The 18,390-nt window shown below is 33.5% G+C and overlaps 1 protein-coding gene across 1 annotated transcript; it reads left to right on the top strand.

The window, feature by feature from the left end:
• The first annotated feature begins 6,431 nt into the window (after positions 1 to 6,431).
• On the top strand, positions 6,432 to 10,226 carry LOC144546169 (uncharacterized). Its single transcript, XM_078294693.1, has 2 exons — positions 6,432 to 9,456; positions 9,783 to 10,226. The coding sequence occupies exons 1-2, from the start codon at positions 6,432 to 6,434 to the stop codon at positions 10,139 to 10,141; spliced, it is 3,384 nt and encodes a 1,127-aa protein (XP_078150819.1). The 3' UTR covers positions 10,142 to 10,226.
• The last annotated feature ends 8,164 nt before the right edge of the window (positions 10,227 to 18,390 follow it).

Below are 18,390 nucleotides of genomic sequence, written 5' to 3'. Positions count from 1 at the left end.
ATCTACAAAAGTCTAGAATTTATATACTACCGACATTGTTCATAATTTTTCTTGAACAATATTTGGGCTTTGGGCCTTGGGCCTTCGGTGCTGTATAATTCAACATGTATCAGATGGTGTCAAGATCTGAAGAAAAATTTCATTTTCACGGTGAAAGAGATATAAAAGAGATGAATCTGAATGGTGGGGGTCAAATAAAAACATGAGTCAATAGTTTATGGCTGTCTTTTTATTAGTTAATGGGTTGTCAGTTTTCTGTTTGGGCTGTGACAAGGTTGAATTAATTTGAAGATGAGATGTAAGCTGGATTTAAAAATGATAGTTGAGTTTTAGAAAAATAATAAGAGTTGGGCTTCATTAATGGGCTGAAGATAGGAATTAAAAGATACAGTAGTTAAGAGTAGTAGAATTTACCTCATTGAATTTATCAAGCAGTGGTCATTTTTTTCTAATTTTGTTTTTGTCATCAAATAATTAGTTAAGAATGGTAGAATTCCTCATCAATTTTTTTTTTCTTTTTAAGGTACAAAATAACTTTTTGACAAAAAGAAATTGAGATTCTAATCCGATTTAGTCAGATTTCGACCGATTCACCTGATTCTCATAAATTTAGTATCCAATTAGCTAATGTGTTTGAATCCGATAAGCTATTTGAACTCAATTTCTGCCCCCGCTCCTCCCCCCCTCCGGACATAAATCCTATGTCCGTCCCTGTAAATATATGCAGAATAATGACAGCACATTTACAAAAAGGTAGGATTTAAATAGGCTAATGCAAACCTAACCAAAAAAAAAAAAACCAAAAGAAAAAAGAAAAACATCTTCCTTATTAAACCTCTGTATGGTACAAAAAAATTCATAACACAAGAACTTCACAATTAATATGCTTCAATATCAGAGATTATTGGAACGCAACTCTGAAAAACCAGATTACACTGTCACAGCAAGGCCGCCAAATTTTTTATGAATACAGACCATATTTATTGACAGTTAAACTATATGCTAGTCGAATTTCTATAAAAGGGGAGGTAGCACAATTGGCTAGAAAAAAGTTCTAAGATTGTTGGTTACCTAAAAGTCGAGAGTTTGATTCTCTCTCACGATTTTGCAGCATCTTCTAAGGTTTTAAAAAAATATGCTAGACGAATTTGCAGAACTTGTAAATATGATTATATATTCATATATCCTTGAACGAAATATAAATTATGACAGCTACTGCAAAAATAACAGAAGAATGAAGATACCTTTAAGCAGAAGCCGTTGTGTATCTGAAAAGCTATCAGGAGACACCTGGCAAGAGAAGGAACAAACTGTAACTAAATATGACACAGGCATTCATACCATAACAAAGCTATATACATATAGAAGGTGATATAATCTGTCTTGTGTACCTTTTACTGATGATAAGAAAGGAAAGAAATCAGCTTTGACTTGTAATGAAGTAATTGCTTGCCTAATATGCATGCCTTTTACTTGCTGGTATGACTGTACAAGGTAATTATTCTTTTACGAAGAAATTGAACGTCCAATCAAAGGATATCAACGTTCCGAGGTTCTTGGAAATTGAAGCCTTGCTCAGAATATTCAGCCAAGAAGCTAACAAATTAAAGAAAAAAAATGAAATTAATTGCATCAATAGCTACCTACGTTTAAATTTCATCAATTTCAAGTATTTAAAAAAAAAATGACCTTAAAAAAAATTATGTGCCACCTGATAAATATGCCTCCAAAGCTTCAGTTTCATCAATTTGGAGTATTTTCAAAGGTATGAAGCTGACAAATAAATATTAAATTTTTATTTATGCACCTAATATGCCTCTTTGTGGGCCATGTGCTGCATCTGTGGCCCAACAAGTTTGAGCCGATGTGGCCCACAATTCTTTTGAGAGTATTTTTGCAGAAACATTCTTTTCCAAAGACGGAAAACGATTCATTTGAGCGTATTTTAGCAGAAATAACCCCAAAAAGTTGTAAAGGTCTAAAACCATTGCTTAGTAAAAATTATTTAAATATTTAGACGCTCATGTTTGACTGGATTAATTCTTTGTTCATAATATTTTATGAGCTTCTTGATAATTTGTTTTCGTATTTTCTTCGTTGTAATTTCTATACTTATAAAAGTACTTTTTGTGGGCATCATTAAAAAAGACAATTAACGTATGTGATATTTCTTTTGGAACGGAATTTTATTTGTTATTTTTCAAATACATAATTTGTTTTTGGAGATTTAATACTTTCATTTTATTTTGAAAAGATACCCGAACTCATCGTACTAGTATTTCTCAGTTGATATATATTTATACCAAGTTCAAATGAATAAAAGCCTAGGTGCATGATAGCATAATTATGTTAACATTCACCAAAAATGAAATGGTATTAGCAAAATACAAATTTTTTATTTTTTAAGTTTTCTAAAGTAAAAATTTATCAACTGGTATAATATTCTTTTTTTTTGGTGCGTGCCTTCTCTAAAATTCGAAAATGCAAGCAATAAATTGTAAAATGTCAAAATTTAAAGAATTAATGGTTGTAAAAATCATATTTCTTTAATGCTACCAAGGTAAGAAAAAAGAAGTAATTTATTAATCTTACATTGAGCAATAATTAGAAACGGTCTACAATCTACCAATCAACAAAGATTGATTTGATATATATTGATCAATTAGCTAATTAGACAAAATCATCCAATAAAACCGCTCCATTCACAAATGAAGCATGTGGTGTGTAAATCTTTCTCTTCCAGTTTTTTCTCGGTCACACTTTTTCTATTCAGATAAGACATACAAATTGTGAGTTCACATTTTATTTGCTTTTATAATATATAACTCACAAGTTTATTTGTATTTATATTAATTCGGAATAGATCTCACCCAATTATTTATCCTATTAAACTACTCTTCAAGTCTTCTCTGATTGAAGAAATGTAAAATAAGAAAAATAAATTTGAGTGTGCATCTGTGATGACTGAAAAAAAAAAGGTAACAAAGATAAAAGATGTATTATAAACAAATAAAGAAATAAAAGAATTAGATAAAATTCAATTATATTATTTACACCTTGTATATATGATGATCATATCTCTTTCTTTTAGCTTCTCTTTCGAAGATATATATCAAAGAGGCTACAGATGCTCACAACTATGCATGTTTGAGATACTGGTATATATATTAATCATTCTCTCTACCATAGACATATATACAAACACATACCAGCACACACAGTAAAAATAGTACCTTAGTTATTAATATTAATCTAGATGCATTATTTGACACATATATACTAGAAACAATATCGGATACATATGTACTCATCAGCAATACATACTATAATACCTAGCTAGTCGTGCAATTGATAATTAGTAGTATAAGTTGGAGTTCATTATAACTAAATAAATAAAAATCATGAATGTTTTCTATTGATAATTATGGTTCTTGATGAGTCTCATGATACGAAATTATGGTTTAACTCACCAATTAAATGTCATTGTTTCTCATTATATTAATTATGTTTTCTTTTTTATTGTAGGAGAAAACCAAAACTACAAATAGTTATACATTTTAATACAATATTAACAAAGAAAAAATGTAAAATTAAGAAACATTATTAAAAACAATTTGTAAATATAAATAACAAGCTTGTTGTGTGATGATAACAGAAAACTTGCAGAAGTAAAAATCAAGTTCTTTGAAAAAGAAATATGAATAATAAATCGGTCTCCTCAAGTTTGCGAGATTCAATTTCAGATTGATTATTAAGTGATATTGGATATAAAAAAGAAAATATTGTAAATAAGGATGAAATTTTAATTATTATCCAAGGTATTGAGATGTCTCTTGCCAAATTGCTACTACTCTTATTGGAATTTTTCTAGACAATTCTAAAAAAAAAAGTTAGTAAGCTTTTGTTATGTTTAGAACATATTTTATTTTTCATAATTAAAAATTGGTAAGAACATATTTTACTTTTTGATGATTTGTACACTTATAATTAGTTTAATTTATTTCTCATAATTAAAAAATGCGAAGGGTTAAAATGCACTGTTGGTTTTGTGTTCTAATCATGCTCCACATTCTTATCTTCGTTACAAAGTCCGAATAGTCGATCCGAACCGCTCATCATGATTTTCTTATTAAAATGTGCTTGGAGACCAAATTTTATATTTTTTGGAATATTTTTACTATTTTTTTTAGATAGTACAAAACTACTATTTTTAGAAAATTATGGATCATCCAAAACAATGAAAATTATTTCCATTGTTGTTAATTTTGTCACGGTACATCATAACACGTTATGGGTGTCAGTCACGTAACATGATTTATGTGTCATTTGACGTGTCTTATTTTAATAAAATTAAAATGACATGTCATATCAAGCAAACTGATCTGGTCATCTCATAACAATTTTTTCCAATATTTTTTACATCTATTTTGTATTATCCATACTTTATAACATTTTTTTTCATTTTAAAATTTTGAACTAAGTTAAATTAAAAAAAAAATGTTATTATGCGCGTGACATGATTGTTCTGTCCTATTTTAATTACACCACATGAAAAAAATGATCACATAATATGATCCAAACGCAGCATAATAATCATGTCACATCACATTTTTTTTTTTTTACTAATGCTTGAAAAATGCACTGAGGAAACAGTAACCAAGAAAACACCTGTTGATGACTCGCCACACCCTGAGTTATATAGTTGTTGAGAGTAAAACATAAGGCAAATCAATGCGGTGGATCATATTTAATTGATATCATGATAATTAAGATGGTTAATATCTAACAAATGATAAACAAGTTGTTCAAATTTTTAATCAGTATTTATGAACATCAATTCTTTAGTTTTCTTATTGGGTCTATAACTAGAGCCGCACAGCCATTGTTGGTTTAATTGTGGGCCTCATGTTTATAAACCAGTAACGAATAGGCCCACTTACATCTAGCACATGAAGTTCCACAAATTGTGCTCAGAACTTTGATCATATCTTCTTCTTCTTTTTTTCTTTGTTTCTTTCTTTTTTTTTCAAATAAAAAGTAAAATGTAAAAAAATTACTCCGTGATCCACACACGATACAATATGGCTCTACAACAACATGGAACGTTATATATGTCGGTCACGTGTTGTATGCTGCATTCACTCGTGTATCATGATCACTCTCTATAAAAAATAATATGGGACGCGAGCTAACCTAGTCATGGCATGATAAGCGTGATCAAAATAATATAAAATGTACACCATTAATTATTTCAAACAACAATTCAAATTTCGGATGATAGCTTTTTAGTATACATAAAAATTTTGCTACATTGTTTCTTTGTTTTACAATTTTTTGACATTTTGATATATTTTTTTCTTATTTTTCTTCCATAAATAAACTTAAATTAAAAAAAAAAATCTGATCAAACGTGATCAGTCATGGTATCACTAGCATGCTGTGATCATTCCCTGCAATTTTAATCATGACACTTAATTCAAATCAAGACGTAACTAATCATGACACAACACAAATTTATATCCTAATCAAAAGCATCCATAATACTTAGCTATTACCTACGGGCTTCAATTAAAAATTTCCAAAAATTTTAGATCTTACTTCCGGCCGAGGCTTGTAAGTTGTAAATTGATATTCTACAAGCTTATTATATAATCAATTTATTAAGCTACTTAAATTGAAGTTTGAATTTCATACGATAAGCCTTTAAAACCATAGCACGGATGACCTTGTGTTATCCATAGTACCCAAACCTTACTCTATATTTTTTTATAAAAGATGTTGTTTAGCCTCCTTTATACTCAAATCGTGGTTCCGCCCCTGATTTGCTCGTTGGTTCTATATAGGAATTTTCTTAGTGCGTTCAAAAGACTCCAATAATGGACAAAATGATTCACAATTCGGGTCCCATGCCCCAACTTTCATAGATCAGTCATTTTCACGGGTACAATATATATAAAATACTTTGCAGCTACAAGACAGAATGACAGCTTGGGACTCGGTTTTTTTTTTCTTTTACGTACATTCCTTTAAATCACACAACTGGATAAGAAGATGACAAGTTGCCAAGTTTGGCAATCATTTTTTTTTTTTTTGTGTAATAAGATAGAAAGGCATCAGGCTTCTAATTATATTTTATTGATAGATTAGAAATACAATACATGCAATCAAAAGAGGCGGTCCCATGTCCCAACTTTCATAGCCGCCAGTCATGTCCAACACGTTTTTTTTTTTTTTTTTTTTTTTTTATCAACTTATCATTCAAAAGGAAAATTAATTAATTCTAATAGTCCATACAAGACAGAATAATCAACAGTAGAATGAATCATGAGGGAATTTATTTTGATCAACTTTTTTTCTAACCATACATCTCTCTTTAACTATAAAAAGAACACTCCGTGAAAGAGGAACCCACTACCCTCATTACACAAATCATGGAACGTTGTTACAACTTTCTCACTATCTCTCTCCTCTTAAGCTTATCTTCCTTTTCTCTCGTTGCAACCACTAGTAAAAATGATCTATCATCCCTTCTCTCCTTCAAATCCCAAATACATGATGACCCACTCGGAGTCTTCTCCTCATGGAATGAGTCACTGAACTACTGTCAATGGCAAGGAATCTTGTGTGGACGGCACCATCCTGATAGAGTGACTGCTCTCGTTCTCGACTCCAAACAATTGTCAGGTTATATATCTCCATCTCTAGCAAACCTCACGTTCCTCCAGAGGTTGAGTCTCTCTGATAACCAGCTTGGAGGAAGTATCCCGATAGACATTGGATACTTGGGTAGGCTACGTTTTGTTAACTTGAGTGTGAATTTTCTTGATGGTAGCATTACATCTACTCTAAGTAATTGTTCAAATCTAGAAGTTCTTAATTTGAGAAATAATAATCTCCATGGAACCATCCCATCTAATTTAGCGCAATGCAAAGAACTGAAACATATCACTTTGGGGAATAACTTCCTTACAGGAGGCATACCACTGGAATTCGGCCTCATCCCACAGCTTCAATTTTTAGAACTGTATGCCAATAATCTCACTGGAACAATTCCTTCCACCTTGGGCAACCTTACTAGCCTAATATATCTTTATCTTCACCAAAATAATTTTGATGGCGATATTCCAGATGATTTAGGCAAACTCACTAATCTATCACAACTTGTTCTTTACAATAATAACTTAGCAGGTTCCATCCCACCTAACTTAGGTAACCTTACCAAACTATCTGATCTCTATCTTGACCAAAATAGCATTAATGGTTACATCCCGTATTCCTTAGGCAACCTTACTAACTTACTGCAGCTTACTCTTTACGAAAATAAATTGTATGGTTCCATCCCATATAACTTGGGTAATCTTCATAGTGTTGATCTTTCTGAAAATATGTTAAGTGGATCCATCCCTAATGAACTGGGGACGTTTCAAACCCTTCAGTATATTAACATTTATCAGAACAACATTTCGGGCGAAATACCACACTCCCTTTACAACCTATCAGGATTGTTTGGTTTAATACTTGGTAATAACCAGCTTCATGGAACTCTACCATTTGATATGTGCAATACTTTATCAAACTTGAAACATCTAGTCCTGTTTTACAATCAATTCCAAGGACAGATTCCACCATCCATATCCAATTGTTCTGCTCTTATTGATCTTCAATTACATTATAATTACTTCAGTGGCGTAATACCATCTAGCATTGGAACCCTACAAAATCTTCAATATGTTCTTTTGTATTATAATCAACTAGAAGCCAAGAGATCGTCTGATTGGAGTTTCATGGATGCTTTGACCAATTGTACTATGTTACAAGAGTTAAATCTTGGAAACAACCAATTACATGGAGTCTTACCTACTTCTATAACAAACCTTTCTACTAGTCTTGTTGTACTCGCACTGTATAGTAACCCAATTTCAGGGAGCATACCAGCAGAGCTTGGAAAATTCAATAACTTAAACATAATCTCCCTAGACGGAATGCTTCTCAGTGGCACCATTCCGGTAGAAATCGGTAATCTTTTCAAATTGGGATTATTAGATCTAAGTAGTAACATGATTTCAGGTCAAATCCCATCAACTTTTGCCAACCTCACCCTAATGGCCCGGCTATATCTAGAAAATAATGCATTAGAAGGGAGTATACCACCAGAAATAAGTAGCATGAAAAGCTTAATATTCCTGAATTTTTCAAATAATAAGTTGGTAGGAAAAATTCCCAAAGAAATCATGGGTCTTCCATCTCTTTCTATCAGTTTGGACATGTCATACAATTATCTAACTGGCATCTTGCCACCAGAAATTGGTAACTTGAAAAACCTGCAATCAATTTCTCTCTCGAATAACAAGTTACATGGAGAGATTCCTAGCACAATTGATGGATGCCAGGAACTTGAAGACCTTTATCTTGGAAGCAATATGTTCCAAGGAACAATTCCAACAAGTTTGAGCAATCTAAGAGGGCTGCAAAACCTTGACGTGTCTAACAACTCGCTCTCTGGTCAAGTCCCTGAATTCCTTGGTACAATGAAATTACAATATTTGAATATTTCTTTCAATAATTTCGAGGGGGTATTACCTGAAAAAGGCATTTTCCAGAATGTTAGTGGTTTAGATGTAAGAGGAAATCCAAAACTTTGTGGTGGAGTGCCTCAAATACATTTGTCACAGTGCTTCTCACAACCTTCAACACAGAAACATCACTCTCGAAGAAACATGGTGCTTATAAGTTCTATTGTTGGTTCTTTTATTTGCATAACTGCAATCATTTGCTTGTTAGTGATTTATTATCCTAGAAACAACCCTCAAAACAACCCACAATCTGATAGGGCTTTGAAATATGGGTTAAAGCCTGTTTCATACAATGACCTTCTTAGAGCCACTGAAAATTTCTCTTCGAAGAATCTAATTGGAAGAGGTGCATTTGGAGAAGTTTACAAAGCCGTTATGAGCTTTGAGAATGTGACAACCGTTGCGGTGAAGGTGCTAAACCTGGATAAACACGGTGCTTCTCGAAGTTTCTTCTCTGAATGTGAGGCACTAAAAAATGTGAGACACCGGAATCTTGTAAAAGTGTTGAGTTTGTGCTCTAGCATAGACCACCAAGGTAATGATTTCAAGGCTTTGGTTTTTGAGTTCATGCCAAATGGTAGCTTGGAAACATGGTTGCATCCAAATGCATGTACGGATCGGCCATTTAGAAGCCTCAGCTTCATCCAGAGGTTGAACATCGCGTTTGATGTGGCAGCAGCCCTAGATTATCTCCATTACCATGTACCCGCACCAATCGTGCATTGTGATCTCAAACCCAGCAATGTACTTTTGGATGACGACATGACTGCACATGTGAGTGATTTTGGATTAGCAAAAATTTTGGTTCGACCTGATACCATGCCTTCTCAATCAATGTCAAGCACCCGTGGAATCAAAGGATCTATTGGCTATATTCCTCCAGGTATAGTGGAGCTTATTTTTTGACAATTACTATTTTTTATTATGTCACTTCAATAAAATTACTCATCGACCTTCTTATGTTTCAAAATTAAAAAAATGACCAATTTTATACCACTTGCGAGGCTAAAGGGAAAAAACAAATATTGCCTTGTTTTCAACTTTTACTATCTCTGTGTTAAAAACTTGGACACAATTATATTCACGACCATGTGAGCCTAAATTCGAAAAACTAGATGAATTATATGTATGTGTCAACACATAGAGTCAAAGTTCACTATGCTTCTATACTAAATTTAGGGTTGTAACTATTAATTTTTCATTGTCAAGAGTATGGGATGGGTGGTCGGCCAACGGTAGAAGGAGATGTCTATAGCTACGGCGTTCTTCTGCTTGAGATGTTCACTGGAGTAAGTCCCACCGATGAGAGAATGAGAGATGGCTTGAGCCTTCAGAAACATGTTCAGATGGCTTTTCCCGACCAAGTCATGGACATAGTCGATCCCAAATTATTCTCTAAAACTGATGGAGAAGAAAATCTGTATGTATCTGAAAATGTCTATAATTGTTTGGTTTCGGTGATTCAATGCGGGCTTCTGTGCTCCAAAGAGTCACCAAAAGAGCGCATTTCTATCAAAGATCTTATCAAGGAGTTGAACTCAGCACGAACAAAGGTGCTTACGTCATAGAGAGAGAAAAGAAAAGAAGAAGGGCTCCACATATCTATTATCTGTATAATTGGATTGCAGTTGTTATTTTTGGTGTTGTAGTATATATGTTGTAATAATTTTTTTTTTTCTGTTAACAAATTGTGGGTAGGGGTGTGTGTGTGTGTGGGGGGGGGGGGGTTGTGTTGCTTAGTATTTTAATTGAAGGACCTTTGATGTTTGATGTGCACTTAATTAAATAAAAATATTGAAATGAGTGAAATGGATTAATGCTGCATATTTATTTTTTTTGAGAAAAAATGCGGGTCATGCCCCATTTAATTTCTTTTTTTTGAAATACCATGACAGAAGCTGTCAGGTGTTGTTGCATGCCCCATTTAATTTCATTGAAAGAGTTTCAAAGGTTCTGTAACAACAATGATAAAAAGGAAAAAGAAAGCTCAAAACAGTTGAGCTGTAGAGAAAAAGAAAATATAAAAACAGCAAGGTACAATATGAAATGAGAGAAATAAAATAGCAATGTAAAAAAGAAAAGAACGAATTGATTTATTGCTTCATTCGTGGCTCATCTTGGGTGTACTGTCACTATCTTCGAAGAGCTTACCAGTGGTATCCAGACCGGTACCAATCACCAATCCATACCAGTATTTTTTTTACCAGAAAACACATCCTTGGTACCAGAATCTGTACCAAACGCTGTTTCCCTCTGACTTTGTACCAGCAGGTCTATCGACTTCATCTCCACCCACTGCTGGTTCTGTTATTGTATGAGTAGCTTCGGTACACCATCCATTGATGCCAGAAAGACCTGTACCCCTACTTCTTGCCTAGGCTTCAGACTGGTTCAATTGCCTCATTTTCTGGTATTGCCGGTCGGTCTCTCCTTGTTGTTTGTTTGTAAACTGTGACTGCCATATGATTTCTTCCATCAGGTCTCGGGGTTCTTTGGGGTTACCCCTAAAAGTTCGTGTCTCTTCCTCCAGAAGACGAAATGCATTACCACTTACCAGCACCATGCTTTTCTGTCTGGCCGTCATCCCACTAACCTGCCTTCTATCAGTGATATCAACGGGGTGTTTTGGTGGCCAAAATTGCGTTGGTGTCAATGTATTTAGCATGGTGTATACCCCTGCAGCATATGGGCAATCTCGGAATAAATGACGCACCATCTCCATATACTATTTTCAAATGGCACATCTGTTAGCCCATGTTCACCTTCATCTGTTAGGAACTTGTTTTGAGCAACAAACCATCCAAATACCAGCATCCTAGGCGGCGCCTTGATCGACCATATTCTTGATACCTCTGTTTTGATTTTAGGGCCATTCTTCAGCGCCATATAAGCTGATTTGACCGTGAAACTGCCCGAAGCAGTCCACCTCCATCTAAGATCGTCACTGCCATCCATTTGTAAGACCATCAAATCGATGTGGTGCTGTAGTTGACAAAGCTCTTGTTGCGCTTCATCTGACAGTGTATGTCGGAACAGTGCCCGTAGTGGCTGAGCCATCACAGCTTTCCTGATAGAGAATGTGGCCTGTGCCCTCTTCTGCATGTGAGTATATATTCGGATATTCGTACTTTAGCAGCCCTACCCCCATTTCGTGTTCCCACAATGAGATTGATCTTCCATTTCCCGGCACTCTCTGTGTTGACATGTTGAAAAATCCCTCCATATCCCTTTGGATCGAAAGAACACAATTGCCTGTGAGACACAAGTTCCTACATTGACCGTGTTTATTATGATTGTCTTCCATAGTTGTTGTTCAGGTTTACACCACTGCCAATACCACTTCAGTAAGAGCGCATTGTTGAAAGCCTTGAGATCAAGAATGCCTAAACCACACAAACATTTTGGCGAGCACACAAGCCTCTGTATGGTACAAAAAATTCAGCAAACAAGAACTTGAAAATTAATAGGCCTCAATATCAGAGATTATTATATGATTATATATTCAAATCCTTGCATGAAATCTAAACTATGACAGCTACTTCAACAATAACAGAAAAATTGAAGATACCTTTAAGCAGAAGTTGTTGTGTATCTGAAAAAGATGATTGCTTAACCAATAACTATCAGGAAACACCTGAAATGAAAAGGAATAAAACTGTACATGTAACTAAATATGGCACATGCATTCATACCATAACAAATCATATAGAAGGTAATATAAACTATGTCTTGTGTACCTTTTACTGATTCTAAGTATCTGGAAAGGAAAGCAATCAGCTTTTACTTGCTGGTATGGCTTTTTTGAGTAAAGGTTCGAGGTCAAGCCACCCAAACTATTTTTATACCCTTGTAATTATACAACAAAATATTTCTTCCATCTGGATTTTGGACCCATGACTTCTCACATAGAGACCATGTGTCTTTGCCACGAGACAAAAGACTAGTTCTTTACAAGGTAGTATTCTTTTAAGAAGAAATTGAATGTTCAATAAGAGGAAATCAATGTTGTGAGGTTCTAGGAAATTGAAGCCTTACTCAGAATATTCTTGCCAAGAACCTAACAAATTAAAAAAAAAAAATGAAATTAATTACATGGATACTAGATTTTTGAAAAAATATCACTGTTCAAAGAACACTGGTTTCACTGTCGAATCCAGTATCCCCAATTCTGGTATATGATTTGACAAATTAAGTAAAAGAGTTTATAAAATTAACAACAGTTATATTATTAGAACACTACATACTACTACAGCTAATTAGCCAAATCTTTTATTTCCTTTCTACAGTCCTCTTCAATAATTTTGGTAGCTCCAGGAATTACAAAGCAAAGGCGGGGAGAAACTTTTCTGAGCAACTCGAAATTTCCCTTCATTGTCTGTTTTGAGTTTTGACAATTTAACAGTGGGAGATCAGAGATATTAGAAAGGGTACAGGATTGCGTACCAGTAAACCAAAGTAATTAACACATACCAGTAAACTAATGAAAACTACTCCCTGAACTAATACAGTAATACTTACCAGTAAACTAAAGAAACTGCTCCGTAAACTCTTACAACACTTAACTAGTTAGAATTACCACCTAGGGACAATCACAGAAATTACCTCTAATAAGTAAAAAATACAGAAAAGAGCCTAAACAAAGAGATCTGGACACAAAGCAACAAGTCGTAAAGTAAAGAAAAGAAAATTAAGTGCGACATCTATGTGGCTTTCTTATAGAAGGCTGAAATTAATAGTTTTAATGCCAACAACACAAAAGGTTATACACATAGTAGGAAATATCGGCCTACCCAGATCCGATCCTGAGCCGATCCTCATGTAGCAAATCATAAAGAAGAAAAAAAAAAAACCCCGATCCTGAGCCGATACCGATCCGATACCCTGATCCCGTATCAGTATCGGCCGGGACCGATTCCAATCCCGATACCGATAATTCCTACTATAGTTATACACTATCACTTAGGGTCACATACGCTTTCCCAAAGGCCGAAAATGTCTCTTTAATTAGGCCGAAAATGGAATCTCACAAATTGAATCTTGTTAATTGGAGCATTGAGTTGGTATTATTGTTGAGATGGGACGGTAGTATAGTTGCCTAGGAAAAAATGTCTTAAGACTGTGGTTATCTAAAGATCGAGAGTTCGAACTCCGCTCATGACTTTGCAGTCGGTATTACTGTTCCCGTGATTGAATATATTTGTTGATCTGGTTGGAGTACCTCAAATAAGTGTTCAAACATGCAGCTTTCTAAAATTATCATGTAATTAAGATTTTCTATTTTAGATGTTAAGATCTCATATTTTGGATGTTTGTACTTGAAAAAAGTGATATAAAGATATGTATTGTCATACATTTTAGTACTTATTTTAATATTAATTACAACTACATGAGCATAAAATTTCCCCAAGATCAAAGACTATTTAAAAAATACATTTTCTACCTATGTAATAAGGTATAAAAAGTATAAAATTTAGTCCGTAAATACATTTTTATAGAGAGATCATATTGAACGGTTTAAATCAACTATTTGAACTTTAAAAATTAAAATATTCTAAAGTAGGACTACTGTGCGTTATTCATAGTACCATTGCCTTACTCCCGTTAAAATATTTACCCACATTTTTTATAGTTTCATCAATTCAGAGTATTTTCAAAGGTGACAAGGTGACAAATAAATAGTAAATTTCTATTTATGTGCCACCTGATATGCCTCTTTGTGATGCTTCATCAATTCACTAGGGGGCATTGTGTTCCTCAATCAATAGTGATAAGATTCACGAATTCGTGAATAATAATTTGTTTTTCTGGTGTCGACGAATCAAATGATGAATTATTTGATTGATCGAATTTTTATTGAATTATTCGCTAATAATTCACAAATTTTACAAAATTTTCCAGAATTTTATGAATTATTCACGAATTATTTTGTTTTCTTTTTGGTTTTTTTTGTTTTGCTCCCTTGTAGGACTGAGATTTCCTCTCAGAACTCAATATATAATTCCAAATTATTATCGAATTATACCCATATTATTTCTGAATTATGAATTTTTGACTCCGCTGAACCGAACCCGAATAATTCATTTGTCACTATGTTCTCATGTAGCTAGCCTAGATATGACGAACAACACAAAATGTTATAGAGTTAGCGGCACATACACTTTCCCAAAATTATTAACGGGTATAACTCTTTTTTTTTTTAGTGCACGCCTGCTCTAGAATATGAAAATGCAAGCAATAAAATGTTAAATGTCAAAAATTTAAAGAATTAATGGTTGTAAAAATCATTTTTTTTTTAATCATACCAATGAATCATGTAGTTCATATTTTTAACATGCATGTGGTGTGTAAACCTTTCTCTTCGAATTTTTTCTTGGTCACACACTCACACTTTTTCTATTCAAATAAAACATACAAATTGGATGAGTCCACATTTTATTTGCATTTATAATATATAACTCAGTAGTTTATTTGCATTTATATTAATTCAGAATAGATCTCATCCAAGGATTTATCCTATTAAACTACTTTTCAAGTCTTCTCTCAAACATAGATATATATATATTGCCATATATAATGTTATTGGTTGAAGGAATGTAAATTAAATAAGAAGAATAAATTTTGGTGTGCATCGATCTGTGATACTCAAAAAAAGGTAACAAATATAAAAGATGTATTATAAACAAACAATGAAATAAAAGACTTAGATAAAATTCAATTATATTATTAACACCTTGTATATATATATGATGATCATATCTCTCTTTTTTAGCTTCTCTTTCGAAGATATGTATCAAAGAGGCTACATGCTCACAACTATATGCATGTTTGAGATACTGGTATATGAATAATTCTCTCTAACATAGACATATATACATACACATACCAGCACACACAGTACTAAAAATAGTACCTAGTTCATTATAATTAAATAAACAAAAATCATGATTAATTGTTTTCTATTGATAATTATGGTTGTTGATGAGTCTTATGATATGAAATTATAATTTAACTCACCAATTAATATAATCATTGTTTCTCATTATATTAATTATGTTTTCTTTTTTATTGTAGGAGAAAACCAAAACTACAAATAGTTATTGTTGTACCCTAAATTGTTGCCAAAATAAATAAATGGGAAATTGGCAATATTTAAATACTTTGAAAATGCCAAAATATATGAAGGCTCTCCAAGATGAATAGATAATGGCGTGTTAGAATTCATGGTAATATTATACATGTGAAACCATGAATTTTGATATATTATATACTTCCTAACTCGAAATGATTGAAGAGTTACGGAATTTTGAAAAAATAAATAAATAAGAATGAAATGGAGACGTCCATTATATTTGGAATGGATGTTTTTATTTAAAACAATTAAAGTGGCGCAGTTGTTAATCGGACAAAAGATGTCTCTCAATTAATCTGACGTGTGGGGTCCGCTTGCTTCAACAAATAAGCTAGGCTCGTGGATTTGAATGAAACAGAAAACAGTCACGCGCCTCATGCTACCCCCAGCTATACGGACAGCCTCTCGGCTCACGCTGTGTCATGTTCACATGTATGAAAAGGATCTTCTTCTCCTCTCCAACAGATCAAATGGAAGGAAAGAAACGATAAAAATGCAAGGACAGCTAGCACTGATCATGCCAACACATGGAGCCATGCCAAAGATGCAGCCAGCTCACCAATCCAATCCATTTTTCTCTTGCATGCTAACCGTTCGATGAAATTACACGGTCAAGATGAAGCTGCAAATCGAAACTCTAGCATTGCTCTAGCCTTGAGGCTATATAAGAAGCACCCTAGAAGAGAAATACACACACAATTCGGATTAGAAATCAAGCACCATGGCAAAGTAGACCCATATATCTCCAAATATAGCTAGAAATTCTCAAATTCCATAGTAATCAGCTCAGCTGAGCTCTTCTTCCTCTCCTGATTACTATAGCAAGCTTTGATTAGTCAATTAGGGACTAGAAAGATGTAGGCCTTCATAGGCCAAAGCTTGTACATGTGCTTTTGATGAATAAAGTTCTTATTTGGTGATTGTTGTGTATTTTTCCTTTGCCTTTTCTTCTTTCTTTGATTGTCTCATATTCTTTTCAGTTTTTGATGCCTTTAAAACAATCAAAAGGGAGAGCTTGCATGATTTCTAGATTTGTCTCATGACAAATTAAAGAACATAAAAGCTTAATGATCAAAAATACATTTTTCTTGCATTTTCTATTTTGAACAGCAATAAAACTATATAAAAATATCATTTTAATGTGCTTTAGATCCTTTGATGTTCTTATTTACTTCATTATTGTTCTAAAACAAAATATATAAAAAGATTCATAAAAATCACTTTTATTTAAACATCTTTCTCCTATTTTTCTGCCTTCTCTCTTCTTTCCTATTTCCCTTGATCTTTTCTATAAATTGATTGGAAGTCAAGATGAGTGTAGTGAGCCAGCTGGCATCCTTGCTCATCAAACCCTCATAATCTCTTTATAAAAATGATTAAAAAGGGATTAAAGTGACTTAAACAAAAGATAAACACACAATGGTTGTTTAAAGTGAGCCATCTGGCATCCTTTGCAACCCTCAACCTAATGATCACTTGGAAAAGGCCTATTTTCAATCAAATCTAAAGAAATGGAGGGATTATGATGCCAAATAGCTAATTTCACTGTTTTTGAAGGGTTCATTTGTAAATAGTGAGAAACTGAGGTTCAAAGTGTAAAAAGACTGCAATTATATTGTTACATGTCATTTACATCTTTGAATCTATGAAGTTTTGATGATAGTGCCTCTTAAAACCAAGTGTAAAGGTATCAAAACATGATTTTTGAACAACTAGGGACTTTCTTGCAAATGTGCAGCCCTTGGCATGTTAAAAATGTCTTAAAAGATATTATAAATAAGGATGAAATTTTATTTTTTATCAAAGGATACATATATGGAGATGTCTCTTGCCAAACTGCTACAACTCTTGTTGAAATTTTTCTAGACAACTCTAAAAAAAATAAGTTAGTAGATTTTGTTATGTTTAGGACATATTTTATTTCTCATAATTAAAAATTGTTAAGGACATATTTTTACTTTTTGATGATTTGTACTGATAAGTCGAAATGATATCTGTTGAAACCTAGGGTTTGTTATGTAAATTAAGCCAAGTTTTGTTGGAATTAAATTTAATTAGGTTAGAAATGTTTAAAAGTTCAAGTTACTGCTCTAGTTGTGTTTATTTTGTAGGTAATCAAGTGTTTGGAGCTTAATGGAGCAAGACAGCACGAAGATGGAGTAGATTTCACATTTATTGCGGACCGCAATTAATTTATTGCGGGCCGCAACCAACTCAGACAGAACCATCTTCAATACAGCATTTCCAGGACCTTTATTGCGGTCCGCAATAACCTTATTGCGGCCCGCAATAACTTCTCCAGCACAGCATTTTCATTCCAACACACTCATTGCAGCCCGCAATAACCTCTCCAGATTTTTCTGCGCAGTCTGTTAACTGCCTCCGCTCATTGCGGCCCGCAATAAGTCGGTTCAAAGCCCGAATTTGCTGTTTTTAGGGAGTTATTTTTAGGTTTTGCTAGGGGTATAAAAGGGGGACTTGTAGAACAGAGAGGTGACGTTTTTTAGGCAGAATTTCTAGGGTTTCAACAAGGAAGAGCAAGGAAAAGCTAGAAGAGAGAAGAAGGAAGAAGAGGTCATTGATCAATCGGTTTTATTATTTTCTTTCCTTTGGAACTCTTTTATTCTTTTGATTTGATTTGTATCTTAGCCATGGCTGGCTCAGAGCTTTTCTAGGGTTGATTAGGAT

The sequence above is a fragment of the Carex rostrata genome, chromosome 29, assembly GCF_964058835.1.
Source record: "Carex rostrata chromosome 29, lpCarRost1.2, whole genome shotgun sequence".
Taxonomy (NCBI): Eukaryota; Viridiplantae; Streptophyta; class Magnoliopsida; order Poales; family Cyperaceae; genus Carex; species Carex rostrata.
The sequence above is the reverse complement of the archived record's forward strand: the minus strand, read 5'-3'. Positions and strand labels throughout refer to the sequence as shown.